General features: G+C 42.5%; 1 protein-coding gene across 6 annotated transcripts in view; it reads right to left on the bottom strand.

Moving 5' to 3' along the window:
- Positions 1–16,128, bottom strand: part of TESK2 (testis associated actin remodelling kinase 2) — a 154,479-nt gene that overhangs the window by 8,745 nt on the left and 129,606 nt on the right. For 5 of the 6 annotated variants that reach the window (XM_019630902.1, XM_019630903.1, XM_019630907.1 and 2 more), the window contains one exon: positions 6,490–6,636. The exons of the other annotated variant lie outside the window; for it this stretch is intronic. In XM_019630902.1, coding sequence (XP_019486447.1) covers positions 6,490–6,636 — 147 coding nt within the window. The remainder of the gene's footprint in view (positions 1–6,489; positions 6,637–16,128) is intronic. 6 annotated transcript variants of the gene reach the window in all.

The following is a 16,128-nucleotide window of genomic DNA, read 5'->3' as shown; positions in this document are numbered from 1 at the left end:
AAAAAAGATTCAAGTTAGGCATCATCTCTTCCAAGAAGCCTTCTTCATACCCTCAGGTTGGGTTAAATATCCTTTTTTCAAAGCATCCTAATATACTCTCCTCTCTCTAACCTTAGCAATTGCCATATTATAATGAAAGTGTTTCTATAGTCCCTTCCTATAACTATAGATTGTAAGCTAGACTACCAGCTTTAGGAAAGCAGAAATGTCTTAAGAGGGAGGTGGCTTAAAGAGTATATCCTAGCCCTGTGGGTAAGGGGAAGATTGCCTATTTCTGTTTATGTGGTACCCTAGAAATGATAAAACATTTAAAAAATATATAATCCCAATGATGCTTCAAAACAACATTGTCAGGTGGGCAGATCTGAGATTTTTACAATTTAAGATGAGAAAAGTGAAGCTTATAACTATAAGTGGTAAAAACCCAGATTTATGGAAGTATTTTTACATAGCAAAGTAAAAAAAACAAACAACAAAAAAAAACCACACCCAGATTTCCCAATTCTAAAGGGTTCCTACCTAATGATTTTGGAGGAGCAATGTAGTCTTAAGATAGCAGCAGTAGCCGGGGCCCATGGAAAAGGCAGCACTGTTTGTGTAGGCACTACAGTAAAACCCCTTCATTTGTGATGCCGGCCCCTACCTCCAATGTGGGTTAATCCAAGGGTATCTAGTGTAATGATTGCATTTCTCACCCAACATGGACATGGCCCCAGTACAGATTACAAAATATGAAGCTCAGACCACGGAGGGGTTCTGAAGAAGTCAGACCAATTTTCAGGCTATGTGGGATGCAAGGCCCATTACACAGAGGATGAAAAATGCTTTATGCAAAAGTATCCTTGCCTAGAGTAAGCAGCAAACATAAGAAAGGCCCAGTCAGACTTCCTGAGGCAAGAGGTGACCTTTTCAGATTCAAAAAGGACCCCAGGCAACTGTTGCTGCCTGGCTCCTAGGCCTCTTTGTCCTCACACCTGTTACATATCTGCCTCTTCAATGGCAGGGAAGGATCCCATTCATCTCTGTATCTCTATCTAACCTAGCACAGACACACAGACAGAGCTTAGCAAAAATTTGTTATATGAAAGTTTGGATAAAATAAAAATAAAAGAAAGTTTGGATAGATGACTGAAGCAACTGGGCCCCTTTCAAAAGCATATGTCAAAGGCATACGCTAATCATACATACATTCGACTCTCCAGTGTGGGGACTGATCTAAGAGACTCAAAGGGGTGGCCATGAATGCATTTCTGGAAGCCAACACAAATCCTTCAGAACTGGGTCAGAGCAGACACTTGAGAGCACTTCCTGAGGTCTCCTAGAACAACTGTACAGTCAGTATTGGCACTGAATAAAACCACCACAGCACAGGGCGATCAGAGACTGACTTGCCCTCCTACATGCCTAGAGACTAAGTCTTTTAGAAAATTATCTGTTTGCTGTAATGTGGCTCAGCCCTTGCCCTCCATCCTACCACGTGATCCCATATCTTTACCATAGCTCTTGCGTAATAACCTGCTCTGTGTAATATCTGTCTCCCCAACTAGACTAAAAGCCTATGGATGGTACAGATTGGGGTCCAGAAATTTCTATGTCCCTGATACTATGTCCTCTAATAACACAGTATAAATGGTTCCCAAAAGGTACTGATGATTCTCATTATAAAAAACAACTATTAAAAAAAAAACAAACTACAGGGCCGGCCAAGTGGCTTGTTGGCTAAAAGTTGGCTTGGGAGCTTGAGCTCTGAGCGGCATAGCCACCGGTTTGGATCCCACATGGGCCAGTGATGCTGCACCCTCTACAGCTAAGATGGTGAACAACAGCTCAACCTGGAGCTGGGCTGCCATGAGTTGCTAGTGATGGAGTAGGCTGCAGTGAAGCTGCAGTGGGCTGCCATGAGCGGCTGTCCAATGGCCGGCTACCAATCTGCCTCAGGCAGGGAAGAGCGCAATGATCACAATACCAACATGGGCCAGTGAAGCAGTGTCCTCCATAACGAGACTGAAGAACAAAAGGACAGCAACTTGTCTGTTTCCCTTCCCCGATTCCCCAATGCTGTTCCCTCCCCCAACTCCCCAATAAAATCTTTAAAACAAAACAAAACAAAAAACTACAGGGTGCCCTAAAAGACACTCTCTACATTCCTCCAGTATTCAACTTTGTTTCTAATTCATGCTCTCTCTAGTCTCTGAAAATCGGTATTTTCTGTTGTTGTGTGATAGAGCCTAAGACCATAGCCGGGGCGGCTGAGTGGCACGTTAGTTAAGAGTTGGCTTGGGAGTGCAAGCTCTGAACAGCAGGGCCCCAGTTCAGATCCCACATGCAGTCCAGTGATGCTGCACCCTCTACAGCTAAGATGGTGAACAACAGCTCAACCTGGAGCTGGGCTGCCATGAGTTGCTAGTGATGGAGTAGGCTGCAGTGAAGCTGCAGTGGGCTGCCATAAGCTACCGTGAGTGGCCGGCAGCCAGCGTGGGTGGCCGGCAGCCAGCGTGAACTGCCGTGAGCCGCCATGAGCGGCTGTCCAATGGCCGGCTACCAATCTGCCTCAGGCAGGGAAGAGCGCAGTGATCACAATACCAACATGGGCCAGTGAAGCAGTGTCCTCCATAACGAGACTGAAGAACAAAAGGTCAGCAACTTGTCTGTTTCCCTTCCCCGATTCCCCAATGCTGTTTCCTCCCCCAATTCCCCCAATAAAATCTTAATAAAAAAAAAAAGACCATAGCTGGATAGGCTTTTCACTCTGATGGATTCACCAGAGGGTCATCTTTGGAGTGTACACACACACACACATACACACAACCCAAACAACCAAGAATAGGAGTCTAATTCATAACTCACTACTCCTAGGGGTAACCAAACACAGTGGTGCTTGCCTGATCCTGGACAGTAAGGGTAACAAGCAGAAACAAACTGCTCTCTCAGCTGCCCCTAAGAGACAAGTCTCATGTACAAATTGTAATAGTTCCTCCTAGAGCTACAGGTAAAAAGCCTGTATGTGGTTATTGCCACTTCTTGATGGAGCTCATGAACTGAATATTTTTAAAGCCACACTACTTCCTACTTCCTTCTAAGTAAACTATTAGCATTGCCACTGCACAAATCCATTTCTTAGAAGTAATTACAAATTTAGACTGAACAGCTATGACTGACAGGCTTTTCACTCCTGAAAGCAGTATTGCTGTAACCACTGATATGTGAATCTTGCAAAGGCAATACTACTTTCAGGAAGCAGTCTAATAGGAAACTAGGGATCTTTTTTGCCTCTATCACAGACTCAGGATTATTTGGGAAAAGGCATCCCACCTGGAACGTGTTCCCGCTACTTTGAATCCCTTCTGTGAGCCCTGGTCTGAGAAGCCCAGACTGATGGCTCCTGTTGAGATCAAGGGCAGAATCTATTTTACAGACTGGGAACACTGAGGTCCCGAGGGCATTGAAGTCATTTGGAGGGGTGGGACAACACTGGGTCTGGGACTCAAAATCTCAGCTCTTGATGTTTTGGCTTCTGTGCTATCAAGTGCATTCTCTGAAAAAGGACCAGGAAGCGGCTACTCTGACAGGCTGCATGCTAGGTGTGAGACACAACACAATAGAACAAATAATATGAAGTGTACACGACTAAAGTATAAGTAAGTCTTTTATTGTCCTTAAAGAAATCAAACTCAGACCCAAGGTTGGCAATGAGGAGATAATCTGGAAACCTCAAAGCCCTACTCTGCCCCTTTAGCCTTATTTCTCCCTCAGGGTTTCTTATTCTTATGGTCACTGTCACCACCATACAGATTTGGGTGGGGCCTGCTCTGGCCTAGGTTGAGGCATACAACTTTCTCCCTAATCATTTCAACATAGTTACAATGAGGCTGAAACATTCAGACAAAAGTTCAGAGATGACAAAAGGGCAATGAACACAGATAGCCTCTCCTATTGGATGGTCTGGCTTGTAAAATTCACTTGTTTTTCTTCAATTTGAGATTTGCTACAGTGCACTTCCAAGCCTATCTCCAGTTTGCAAACTCATTTGTTCTCACCACCTGGAAGTATCTTCAATACCTCCTTAAAGTTCAGACCCAAGAAAGCACAGCCCAGAGACACAGTTCTTTCTCCTGAATTCCTGTTTTCTCATCTCAAGCCACTGACACTGGGAATACATACTCCCTATTAGGAAAACCAAAGGATAGTGGTCCTATGGTCCTATGGGTCCAAAAAGGTTACAGTCATTTTTACAACATGACAAGCCCAGACAAAACCACACGTGGATACAATCACAATGGAATACAGTGCTGTGGGAGCACAGAAGAGAATATGATGAGGTCTTAGGAACTCACTGGGGGAGCTTTCCTCCAGAAAGTCTAGCGATATTTCTTCTCTCTGAAAACCTATTGCCTATGGCTGAACACTCAATTGTAAAATGCTGTGGGCTGTTTTGAAATTATTTCCCAACAAGACTATAAGTACCGCTAGGTCAGAAATTGTCCTTTTGTAATATTCCTTCATCCATGGTGCCAGGCACAGGAGACACTCATGTAGGTGTGGGGGAAATATCTGTATGACTGATAAATAACTTGTCATGATCTCCCTCCACCTTGGAGGAAATAATGCTGAGTAGGAGGCAAAAATTTGATTTTGGCTGCTTGCCCGAGGCGAGAATAGGCTATCAACTTAAGGCAGTGTCTAAATTGAGACAACCCCACCCATTCGCCTGGAACAAGCACAGTTTTCTTAGTCTTGATTTTTTTATAACATTCTAGGGGATGAGAAAAGGCTGGTGGAGGGAAAAGATACAATGTTCCATGTCCCAACTGTCCAAGTGTCCAGTCCTTGCTGATGAAGATAAAGGGCTCCTCACAACTAGGCCTCAGCTCATCACCAGATTCCATTTGCCAGTCCTAGTGCTCCTTCAGTAACAGTGCAGTTGACTACAAATGGTCCTGCCACAACCAGGGGTGCTACAGTCACCTCCCAAAGCTATTTTCTGTGAAGCAGTTTATAAACCAATGACCAGGGTCTCTCAGGGACAGTACTGCTGTTTGAAACACCAGAACCATTCTAGTGTCAGTAGCCAGAGACTGACTGCTCTAGGCCTATTGGCTCTGAATGCACAGCCTGCATTTGTTTCCTTTGCAAACTTTTTCTTTTTCTTTATTTTTTTAAAGATTTTATTGGGGAATTGGGGGAGGGGAACAGGTAAGTTGCTGTCCTTTTGTTCTTCAGTCTAGTTGTGGAGGACGACGTCGCTTCACTGGCCCATGTTGGTATTATCATTGCGCTCTTCCCGGGTGAGGCATATCGGTCGCTGGCTTCTGGATGGCCGCTCACGGAGGCTCTTGGCAGCTCACGCAGGCTGCCGGCCACTCACGGTAGCTTACGGCAGCCCACTGCAGCACGGGCTGCAGCCTACGCCGCCGCCGGCGACTCACAGCATCCCAGCTCCAGGTCGAGCTGTTGTTCACCATCTTAGCTGTTGAGGACAGTGTCACTAGCCCTCATGTGGGATCTGAACCAGGGCCCTGCTGCTCAGAGCTGGCGTCCCAAGCCAGCTCTTAACCAAAGTGCCACTCGGCTGGCCCCACAAACTTTTTCTTATAACAGGTTCCCTTACCCCTCATCGTCCATGACAGAAGGGGTGTAGAAGTATGTGTGTACATGTATGTGTATGTGTATGTGTTGAGGGTAGGGAATGAAATGACAGCTATTCGTGAGCAGGTACAAAACTCCCATGTACCTCCCTAGAAGACTTTAAATCAGCTCTTGGACTGAAGTCATATTAGACGATTTATACTTCCCACATCAATGATCAAATGGTATTATTTATATAATAAGCCTTGTCCCAGTGGTGTCCTGGGCCACTTGGCCCTGAGTTGTCTGCCTTGTAGCATGGCCAGCTTCCTCTAAAAGCAACTCTTTTCTAACCTGGTCACACAGCAATTTGGACAGCAAGAGAATACTACAGAGACCAGCTGACGCCAGAGAGGAACTGGCAGGATGGCAGAAACTCAATCACACAGACAGAAAATGGGTCAGTACATTATGGCCCTTAAAACCTGCACTCAAGTGACTGAAAATCACTGAACTCCTACTCTCAGTTAAGAGCTACTTCCTGGGGGTCATGAGAGAGTATACTAAGAGGCAGGCTCCCACATTGTCTAGACTGCTATCACTCCTATAGAGCAAGAAACTCTTAACCCTCCTCATGCTATCTGCTCCTGCAACACCCGTATTTAGGAGACTGAAGTCAAGTGTGAAGGTTTTCAAGATGTATGTGTTGCTGGCTCAACACTGAAAGGTACCTACTGGGAGCCGAGATTGGCTTTTGAAGGACTAGCTATACAGAGTAATAAGTTAAATCCTCTATAATTAAATGTTAAATCTATAAGCCATCTCCATCATTCTGAATCTCATTAATGACTGGTTTCTTAACAAAGCTTTCTCGGTAAATGGAAGATAGCGTCTCAAAGGGTTGTGCAAGTAAAGCCTTCGTACCTTAGATGTGAGGTCCCGATGGAAAATGCCTTTGAAGTGAAGGTAGCTGAGGCCCACTGCTATGTCATAGGCCAGTTTCACCCTCACAGTCCAGGGCAAATGCAGGTTACTGTCTAGCAACTGTTCCAGGTTCCCAGAGTTGATATACTGCAAAACAGAAGGAAAACCCAGCTACCATTTGTCTGGTTGTGAAACCACTAGAGAATAAACACCAAGAAGACAGAGACTGTATGTTCTTGTTTATTTTTAAGTTACTGAGGGCTTATTCTGCATCCGGGCACTATGATAGATGCAAACACACAAAGATACTTTCCTTTAAGGAGATCACAATCTATTAAGGGATATAGACAAACAATATCATGTGGTAGACACTAAAATAGAGCCATGTATGTGTACAACAGCACTAGGCAATGCAGAGAATAAAGTTACTCACTCAATCTGAACATGTCAGAGAAAGCTGCATAGAGGAAATAAGGAGTCAAAGGATAACCTGGGGGAGCAGGAAAGAAAGACAGACCACACAGAGGGAGCAGCATATGCGAAGATACAAGTTAAGTGCATGGTGCGTATAGGAAACGAATTTACTCGATATGGCCATAGTACATGAATAGGAAAGGCAGGTGAAGCTGATATGCTTTGCTAAGATACTTTATCCTGCCTATAAGGAACAAAAGAAAGCCTTTCAAGCAGAAGAGCAACATGTTCATGTGTGCTTTTTTAAAGAACAGATTATTTTAGCAATGGTATGATAGATGGATTAGAGTGGAGAACACGGAGAGGGCAAAATAGGTTAGGAGATTGTTACAATAATCCTGGAGGAAGAAGGGTGCCTGAGTTATGGCAATAGTGGAGGCACTGGAATAGAGCGAGATTCAAGATGTATTTAGATGTATTTAGATGACTGCCTGGATGGGGGCCGGACGAGGGCAATGAAAAGCTATAGGCTGATCCCAAGCTACTGGTCCCTGGATGCCATTATCAAATATCCAGAATATAGGGACAGAAGCAGGTTTTCAGAAGAAGAGGCAATGTTAAAAGATTGTGAGTTCAGCCGGGGTATGTTGAATTTAAAGGCTTGTAGGGCAACCAAGGTGGGAAGTCAGTTTAAAGTTCAAGAACAAAGTCTGGGCTAATGACTAACATTTAGGAGGCAATAACATTGAGCTGGAGTAGTCACTAAGACCAAGGAATGTATGAAATTGCCCAGGGACTAATATGTAAGGTGGGAAACTAACATTTAAAGGAGCAGGCTGAAGAAGAAGAATCAAGCAAGAATGTCATCATAGAAGTCAAAGAAGGAGAACATTCCAAAGAGGAAAATACCCAAGGTATCAAAAACTATAGATCAAGTAAGATGAGCATTAAAAGTGTCTACTGAATTTGTAAGTAGGAAGTCACTGGCAACCATGGCCACAGCAGTTTCAATAAAATTGTTAAGACCAGAGTAAGACCAAAGTGAACTGAGGAGTGAGTAGGAGAAAAGACTATGGAGAAACAATGTGAAGATGTACTCTTTCAAGAAATTTGGCTGTTCATCATTCCTACATACCCATGAAGGGCTGCTTTTCTTTTCTTTTTTTTTTTAAGAGCAAATAAGCATATTTATATAGAGACGATAATAATAACAACAGCTAATATTCATTTATATAATACTTACTTTGTGCCAAGCACTACTCTAAAAACTTCACATTATCTCATTGAATCTGCATATAATCCAATAGGGTAAGTGGATTAATATTCTCATTTTACAAAAGGCATTTAGAGGTTAAGAAACTTGCTCAAGGTTATCCAGTTATTAAGGAGCAGAGCCAGGTTCAAACCCAGGCAGTCTGGCTCCACAGTCCATGCTCTTTAATACCACATTACACTAAAGTCAGGGGCCACAGCATCTGAGTCAGAGAGCCTCATGCAGAACACGAGCTCAAAGTGTTTTTGCCAATTAGATTATTGAATTTATTCAAACTTTACATGATGTATTATTATCTCCCTCCTCCTCCCAAGGGAGAAAAGAGGGCAAATTTCTCTAAGCCTAAAATTAACGTCTTAATACCTATTATGGGAGGTATTATTGAATTTACAAAAGACTAGGGAACCTAATGGGACGGGAGGTAAGAGATCTGAATTTTAGTCCACTTCTGCCTCTTAATAGTCATTTAACTTCGGACAAATCAACTAATAAGGCTATTCTTCAGTTTTCTCACCTATAAGCTAAGTATGATAATCCCTGATCTATAATATAACAATGTTACTATGAGAATCTAATACAAATATATGAAAAGTGCTTAGAAAAAAACCTGAAGTGCCAGATAGTCTGAGATTTTCTAACGTGGTAAAATAAGTATTGAAAAGAACCAGCTGGGGGCAGCACGATGCTGCACTTCAGATCCTAGGATGAGGAAGATCAGGTTGGGCAAGGCAGAGAGAATGGCTAAAAATACACCTAACTTCTCAAAAGGGAAACCTGTCCATCAGCTTCAACCTGCTTGATAATCCATCTTTAGAAATTTCAAAATGAGGTATGATGGCATTAGTATAGTGCCTTCGTCTCTTTATTTGACTCTAGCCACAGTTCACATTTGAGGTGCTCATTTGCTAAAAAGAAACTAAACCTGCAAACTCCAAGCTACATGGGAGCAATAAAGCGGACACCTAATCATACAGACGAATTTCTTTAGCTCTGAGAGTCAGAAAGGTCTGAGAGGTGGCTCTCTCCTTTGGCAAGGTGACAATATGACATGGAAGGCCTGACTTCAGGAGCCACTCAAGTTTTCCAACTGAAGGCCAGGCAGAAAACACCATGATGAAAAGGCTGTGTGTGCGCACACTGTCTGGAGGCCAGGCTAAGCCAGGACTTTTGATTCTGGTTCAGAGAAACACATTTTACCTCTGTTCAGCCTGAGAAATCCACAGACCAAGCCCGAGGGTAGAAAGCCGAGGAGAAAGGTGAGACAAGATGAGGAATCACATAGACTGGTAGGGGCTGGATTTTCCAGGCAAGATGGGAAAAGCACAAACCAAGACCAGGGAGGGAAACCAAATGGAGTTTATTGTCACAACCAGTTTCTCTTGCTGGCCTTTGGTGAATACTTTGGTAGGGCTGAGAACCCTCTGGGCCTTCAGAAACCACAACTTCTCAATGTCTCAAGACCTTTTGCATCTATGAGGAAAGGAAGTTTGAGATCTGCCAACAAGGAAGATTTCTAAGTTGCTACATACTATGTGTGCCCATTAGTTGGAACGTTCACTTCCCCATAAGCAACTCCCAGTGCAGACTCAGCTGGTGTGTCCTCTGAACAACTCCCTCTGCGAGAAGCAGAGGCAACAACAACTGCACTAGCACACTCAGCTTTCTGGGATGAGGATAACAGCTGCTTTGCTTTCATTTTCTTCCAGACCACTCCCTTGGGCAGCCCTACAAAACAACCTAAGGCACTGGCAATACATTAAAATAACCTACTAGAGAGAGAAGTTTTACATTTTACACTTCTTATTATTGTTCTCTTAAACTTTCCAGTTCAGAAAACTATATCAGCCACTCATATGTGTTATAGGTTCTTCAATACCTCTTAGAGACTATTCCCCAACTTTACCTACGCCCAAACCTGCCTCTCATGATCTAATAAAATGTTATAATATAACAGAGTTTCTGCCATTTCATTTGTGTTTGACGCCTGGCTTCATTAAACACTCTTTTCCTAGAAGGCACTCAATAAATAAGTGTATGTTCATGACTAAACAATATTACATACGCAAGAAATCATATGCCAACACCCTAATAAAAATCGCCAAAGGGACAGATAAGTGGACACTCAGCAATATCAATTCAGGTTATCTCTACAAACGTTTATTGAGCTTTCCTCCCCTTCCTGCCACACCCATATGATAGTAAGAACCTGTCTGTTTACATCAACATTATATCCCTCAGTGATTAGAAGAGTTCCTAGCACACAGTAAATGTGGACATATAAAGATGAATACCATTCAGTTTATATTTTAAAGAAGTACAGTGAAAGACATACAAGGTAAGCAAATTATACCAATACCCCTTTAGCAGAGGTAATTACCTGGGGTATAAAAGTAGAAACTGACCCTGCCTGAGGAGTTTAGAAAGTTTCAGAGAGGAAGTAACATGTGATTTGGATCCTAAAAGATAGTTAGGAGTTGTCTAGGCTGAGAGTATGGTCCTCCCTATGTATCCCCTGTCGGTTCTGATGGTTCCAACTCAGGCACAGACACATAAACACGCCCACACAGAGAATATTCTAGAGCAGCACGAGGCAAGACTACCACGCACTACACCCAGGGCTCCTGTGCCAATTCTTGCTGATCCTAGTCAGCTACAGCAGCGTCACCCGATCATAATCAACCAGTAAGAAGGGTAAGACAAAATGGTTGCTTTTTTTTTTTTTTACTTTGAATTATCAATGTACTGATATCTGCAACCAAACAAGCTTATCTCTAACCAATGGTTCAAACCCACATTCAGAGAAGTTCTGAAGAAAACATCAACTGTAAGAATTATTATTCCTTTTTGAAAAATCTACCCAACTGGCCTGGAGCTAGAGTGCTTACCCAAAGCAGATAAATGTGCTGCCATCTAATCATTTTTGGCCACCTAATTAGCAGGGTCATCCTGACAAAGATCCATCCATCTTTCAACCCATCCACCTACACAAACACTGAAAACCTATTACGTGAAAACACAAAGGTAAATGGGGGCCAGTCTCTGCCCTTAGTTCACAGTCCAGGAGAGATGACATATAATCAACAAACAGTTTTTTTCCCACATAGGACAATAACATGATCGGATATGCTAAATAGAAATATCATTCTAACAATAATATAAAAACTGTATGAAAAGGTCAGGAATTGAGGCTTAGAGAATAGTTGGGAGGCTCTGGAATCATCCAGGTGGGAAGTATTATAATAAAGCCCTGAATAAGACAATGGCAGTAAGAATGAAAAAGAGGTTAATATCTAGAGACATCTCAGAGGTAGAACCAACAGGATTTTGTGTTTAATCAAGGCAGTGAATAATTAAGAGATAAGGTATATGAAGTATGTCCAGCCCAGTGCTTAGCTCATAGTACACAACTCATTCTCTCCTATCAACATCTTATCATCATCACTATTCCTTCTGTGGGTTACCCTTAAGCTTTCTAACTAGTCTTCTGGTTCCCTTCTTACATCTTGAACACACTTAGCCCTCATTCCAATCCATTTTACATAATACAGCCAAAATAATCCTTCTGAAATGTCAGCCTGAAGCCACTCCCGTGTTAAAATTATTCAATGATGCCCTACTTAGGGTAAAACTCACAATCCTTAGCATGGCATATAAAGCCTTTCACTCCTGTTTACCTGCACATTTGTACACATTGCTGATCTATTTACCTGAATTATCCTTCCCCCACCTAGGCCTGGCTAATACACTCATTGTTGAGGATTCATTTCCATTTCATGGACACCCATGTGTAGGGTTGGGAGTAACAAAGACATTCTATGCAAAAGGAACACAAATATAAAGTACAGAGATGAGGTGTTATTCCCTTTTTTTTCTGCATAAAGTATAAGTAGGGGAGAAGGGGTGAGAGGATGGTACTGCAACAGTCCAGATGAGAGATGACCAAATGTCTGATTTAGAGTGCTATTTTAGGCTTGAAAAAGTGGGCTAGAGTTAGAACAAGCAGAGGTAGAATCTAAAATATTTAGCTACTGAGTGGTAGATATGAGAACTGAAGGAAAAATCTCACAGGCAACTCAGAGATTCCAAATTGAGGTGTTCAGAGAAATAGTGCGAAAAGATGCTGGAATCTTATGTGTCATCAGTAAGTCAGAAACCAGCATCAATGTCAAATAGCCAAATCAGTGGCTTGTTGAACCTCTGTTCTTTGGATGGGCTCTATAGAGGAGGGCCTGGGCCCCGACCTAGTTTTCACTGAAGCCCAACAATGCCATTGTGTTGGCCACTGTATATTTGTTGGTCGGCTCCAAACACAAAGGCTAGCAGACACCCCATCCTGCTGGCTTGGTTTAAAGAAGAAAAGAAAGCTTTGTTACTGCCCTGGGTAATTCCAGGACAGGCATCCCAAGAGCACCCTGTGGGAGGCTTGTGCTCCAAAGGAGCCTCCTGTTCTCAGCTCGAGGTTCCACAGCCACTGCAAGCGTACATCGTACATCTGCCAAGGCCCAAGTATGCCACGATTCAGCCTCCATTCCAGGAGGTCGACCAGGGCCTGCGGACTGAAATGGTGGTCAGTAGGAATTAACTAACTCAGAGAGAAAGGGAATCCAAAATGTGTTTCAGAATATTGAAATGTTTCACTCCCTCTGCTTTCAAATATGCTTATCTACTTAGAATACTCTTCTTCCCCTTCATAGCTTTGTTAATTCTTATTCATCCTTCTAAACCCAGACTTAGTCTTTTATTTTGGAAAGCATTTCCTGATACCCTGTCCCATATTTTGTGTCACTTTAGCCCCCTGTATGTATTTCTACTATTGTTTATCACATTGTACTACATATAATCTTGATGGCAGAGAACAGGTGTTTCTCAGCTTTGTAAGCCCAGGATCCAGTAAAGTGAACAATAAATTGTTGAATAAATGAATGATTGAGTTTATTAGAATGATGGAGGAAGGTTTTAAATTCCCTCTTTTATTAGAAACCTTCCCAATTCAGTCATTAATGTAATTTAAGATCAAAAAGAGAAATATGCTTTTAGAGGAACTTCCTGATAAATATTATATAAAACAAATATTTAATAATGCCTACTGTATGGCAGATACTATGGTAGCACTGGATAAAGCGAAATATAAAACAGTGTGTTTGGCCACTCAGTGATATGAAATTCTGATAATCATTTTACTACCCTTATCGGCAGACTCCTTAAAGTGGTCAGAATCACATGGACTTAAAAATATATAACAGAGATCTCCTTTTGGAAATTATAGAAGATATTTCTTTTATCAGCATCTAAAAGCCAAGTAGAGGAGGCTATAAAGATATCTCCCTAGGCCAGCCAAGTGACTCAGTTGGTTAAGAGCTCACTCAAGAGTGAGAGCTCTGAGCAACAGGGTCAACTGGTTCAATTCCCAGCCCGAGCTACGCTGCCAACAGGTGGCAGGACGGCTCAGCTAAAAAAAAAAAAAAAAATATCTACCCTACATCCCTCACATTTCCCACGGAAAGACACCTATGAACCCATTTACCACTTTAAAGAACACGAGTTTGTTTAATGTACCTGAAGCAGTATGAGTGTTTTTCTATGCATGTAGGCTACTATAAACATCAAAATGATTGCTTATCTACAGATTCAAAAAAGTATGATTAAGTTTTCCCCATTGATTTTTAACTCTTACATCAAACATCTCATAATCAAAATCAAATTTGTTTAAATAAACATTACAAGATAAATATGTAGAGCAAATCTTCTCAAAGAAATAAACTAATAAGAAAACGGTTCCCTTTACCCCATGAAGCTCTACCAGCAAATTATGGTCTCAGACATAATTTAAGATCAGGCCAGGGCTCCTGACACTCCATCCTATCTGCTTTCCTACCCCCAAATCCATAACTTTACCAGCGACATGGCTATTGGAGCCATGTTTAAAAGCATTCTTCCCTCCAGCTTGCTACCCTACCCACATCTACTACAACCCTGCACTCTCCAGATCCAAACAGGAATCTCTGACATTCACCTGGTGATTTGAGCTCAGAGTGAATAGAGCTCAAAGCAATCCCTTAAGAAAGGCAAAGCACCTTGCCTGCCCACCATATCTAAGGAGCTGGGGCTTGACAGTAGACAAAATGAAAATGGAAACCAAAACAGGTTAACTTTCTAATTAAGGTGACTTACATTGAAGGAAACTTGGTCCTCAAATGAACCAAACATTTCTTCTACCTCCTCTGCCTATATCAGAACACTGTTTGGCCTCTGGATAAGGAAGAAGTCAAGCAAAAGTTAAAGGAGGCAAACTACAAGCTCAAATGTTATCTTGTAGTGGCAACCGGTAGGCAGAGGGATAGATAGGAAGGGAGGAAAGGTTTCCAGTTTCCTATGTGGAAGACAGCTTCTCAGCCCAGTAGTTACTCAAGTGAAGGATAAGGGTCAGATAGGTAAGTAAATACCCTTAAGTTCACAGAAATGCACAAAGATTACTTGGAGTTATCAAAGGAAGGGGTGGAGACAGAGGAACCAGCCAGCTCTGGTTCTATTGCAGAAAAAACAGATTTGAGGTCTGGAATACATATTAAGTCCTATATCCTCAAGGAAAAAGGGAGAGCCTTTTTTAAAACTTGATTTCAGACTATCTCAAGTGTCAGGATGACGTATCCTCCTTAATGAGAGAGTAGTAAGGAAAATCAGATGTATAATCTTGAGTGAAGTAGTCTAGATTTATTTTACCAACTTGTTCAAAGTTATCTTTTCTTTGTCAGCTGCTGTGACTCTTTGAGAAGCAGCTGATACTGGTCTAAAGCCAACTCTCAGTTCAAGAAAAGAAGCAGAGCCGGATATAATGTCTCTCAAAAGGGTTTTAGGGATTCTAAATGGTAAAAAAAAAAAAAAATTTCTAAGTAACTAGAAGTAGAGAATGACCATAGCACTGCATTCTGAAACCCTTTCTAATTAAATTCAGAAGGTCCTGCCACACAATTAACTTCATTTCATGAGTTCATTGAGAACAGGTTCAATGCCATGCTTAGATCACTGTCTGGCAGAATAGGCCCCAATAAATTCTTGTTGAATGAATTAAGTAAAGTGTCCCTAACCATTACATGTCCCTAACCCACATATAGGGATCCCTTCTCCACTCTCCATGAATCTGTTCATCAGCTAACTCAGTCTTCACAGCTTAAGGTCTCTGCCAAGGAAGGATACAATGGGTGTGCTATCCTTGAAAGGCTCAGACAAAGATTGAGTCTAGTCTTTCTTCTATAGAAGAGACTACAGGCAGTCCCTGCCTTACAATGGTTCAACTTACTGATTTTTCAACTTTATGATGGTGTAAAAGCACTACGCTTCAGTAGAAATTAGACTTCAAATTTTGCATTTTGATCTCTCCCCAGGCTAACAATATGTGGTATGATACTCTCAGGATGCTGGGCAGCGACAGCAATCCACAGCTCCCAGTCAGCCAGGTGATCACAATGGTAAACAACTGATACTCTACAGTGTATAATGCTCAGTACATTAGGTGTACTAAATGCATTTTCTTTTTTAAAAGATTTTATTGGGGAGTTAGGGGAGGGGAACAGTGCTGGGGAATCGGGGAAGGGGAGCAGACAAGTTGCTTTCCTTTTGTTCTTCAGTCTAGTTGTCGAGGACGTCGCTTCACTGGCCATGTTGGTATCATCATTGTGCTCTTCCCGGGTGAGGCAGATCAGTCGCTGGTCTCTGGACGGCCGCTCATGGTGGCTCTTGGCAGCTCACACTGGCTGCCAGCTGCTCACGCTGGCTGCCGGCCACACACGGTAGCTTATGGCAACCCACTGCAGCAGGGGCTGCAGTCTATGCCATTGCTGCTGACTCATGGCAGCCCAGCTCCAGGTCGAACTGTTGTTCACCATCTTAGCTGTAGAGGGCAGTGTCACTGGCCCTCATGTGGGATCTGAACCGGGGCCCTGCTGCTCAGAGCT

The sequence above is a fragment of the Hipposideros armiger genome, unplaced genomic scaffold (assembly GCF_001890085.2).
Source record: "Hipposideros armiger isolate ML-2016 unplaced genomic scaffold, ASM189008v1 scaffold_965, whole genome shotgun sequence".
In the NCBI taxonomy this organism is placed as follows: domain Eukaryota; kingdom Metazoa; phylum Chordata; class Mammalia; order Chiroptera; family Hipposideridae; genus Hipposideros; species Hipposideros armiger.
Note: the sequence above shows the minus strand (reverse complement) of the source record. Positions and strands in the feature narration are given on the sequence as shown.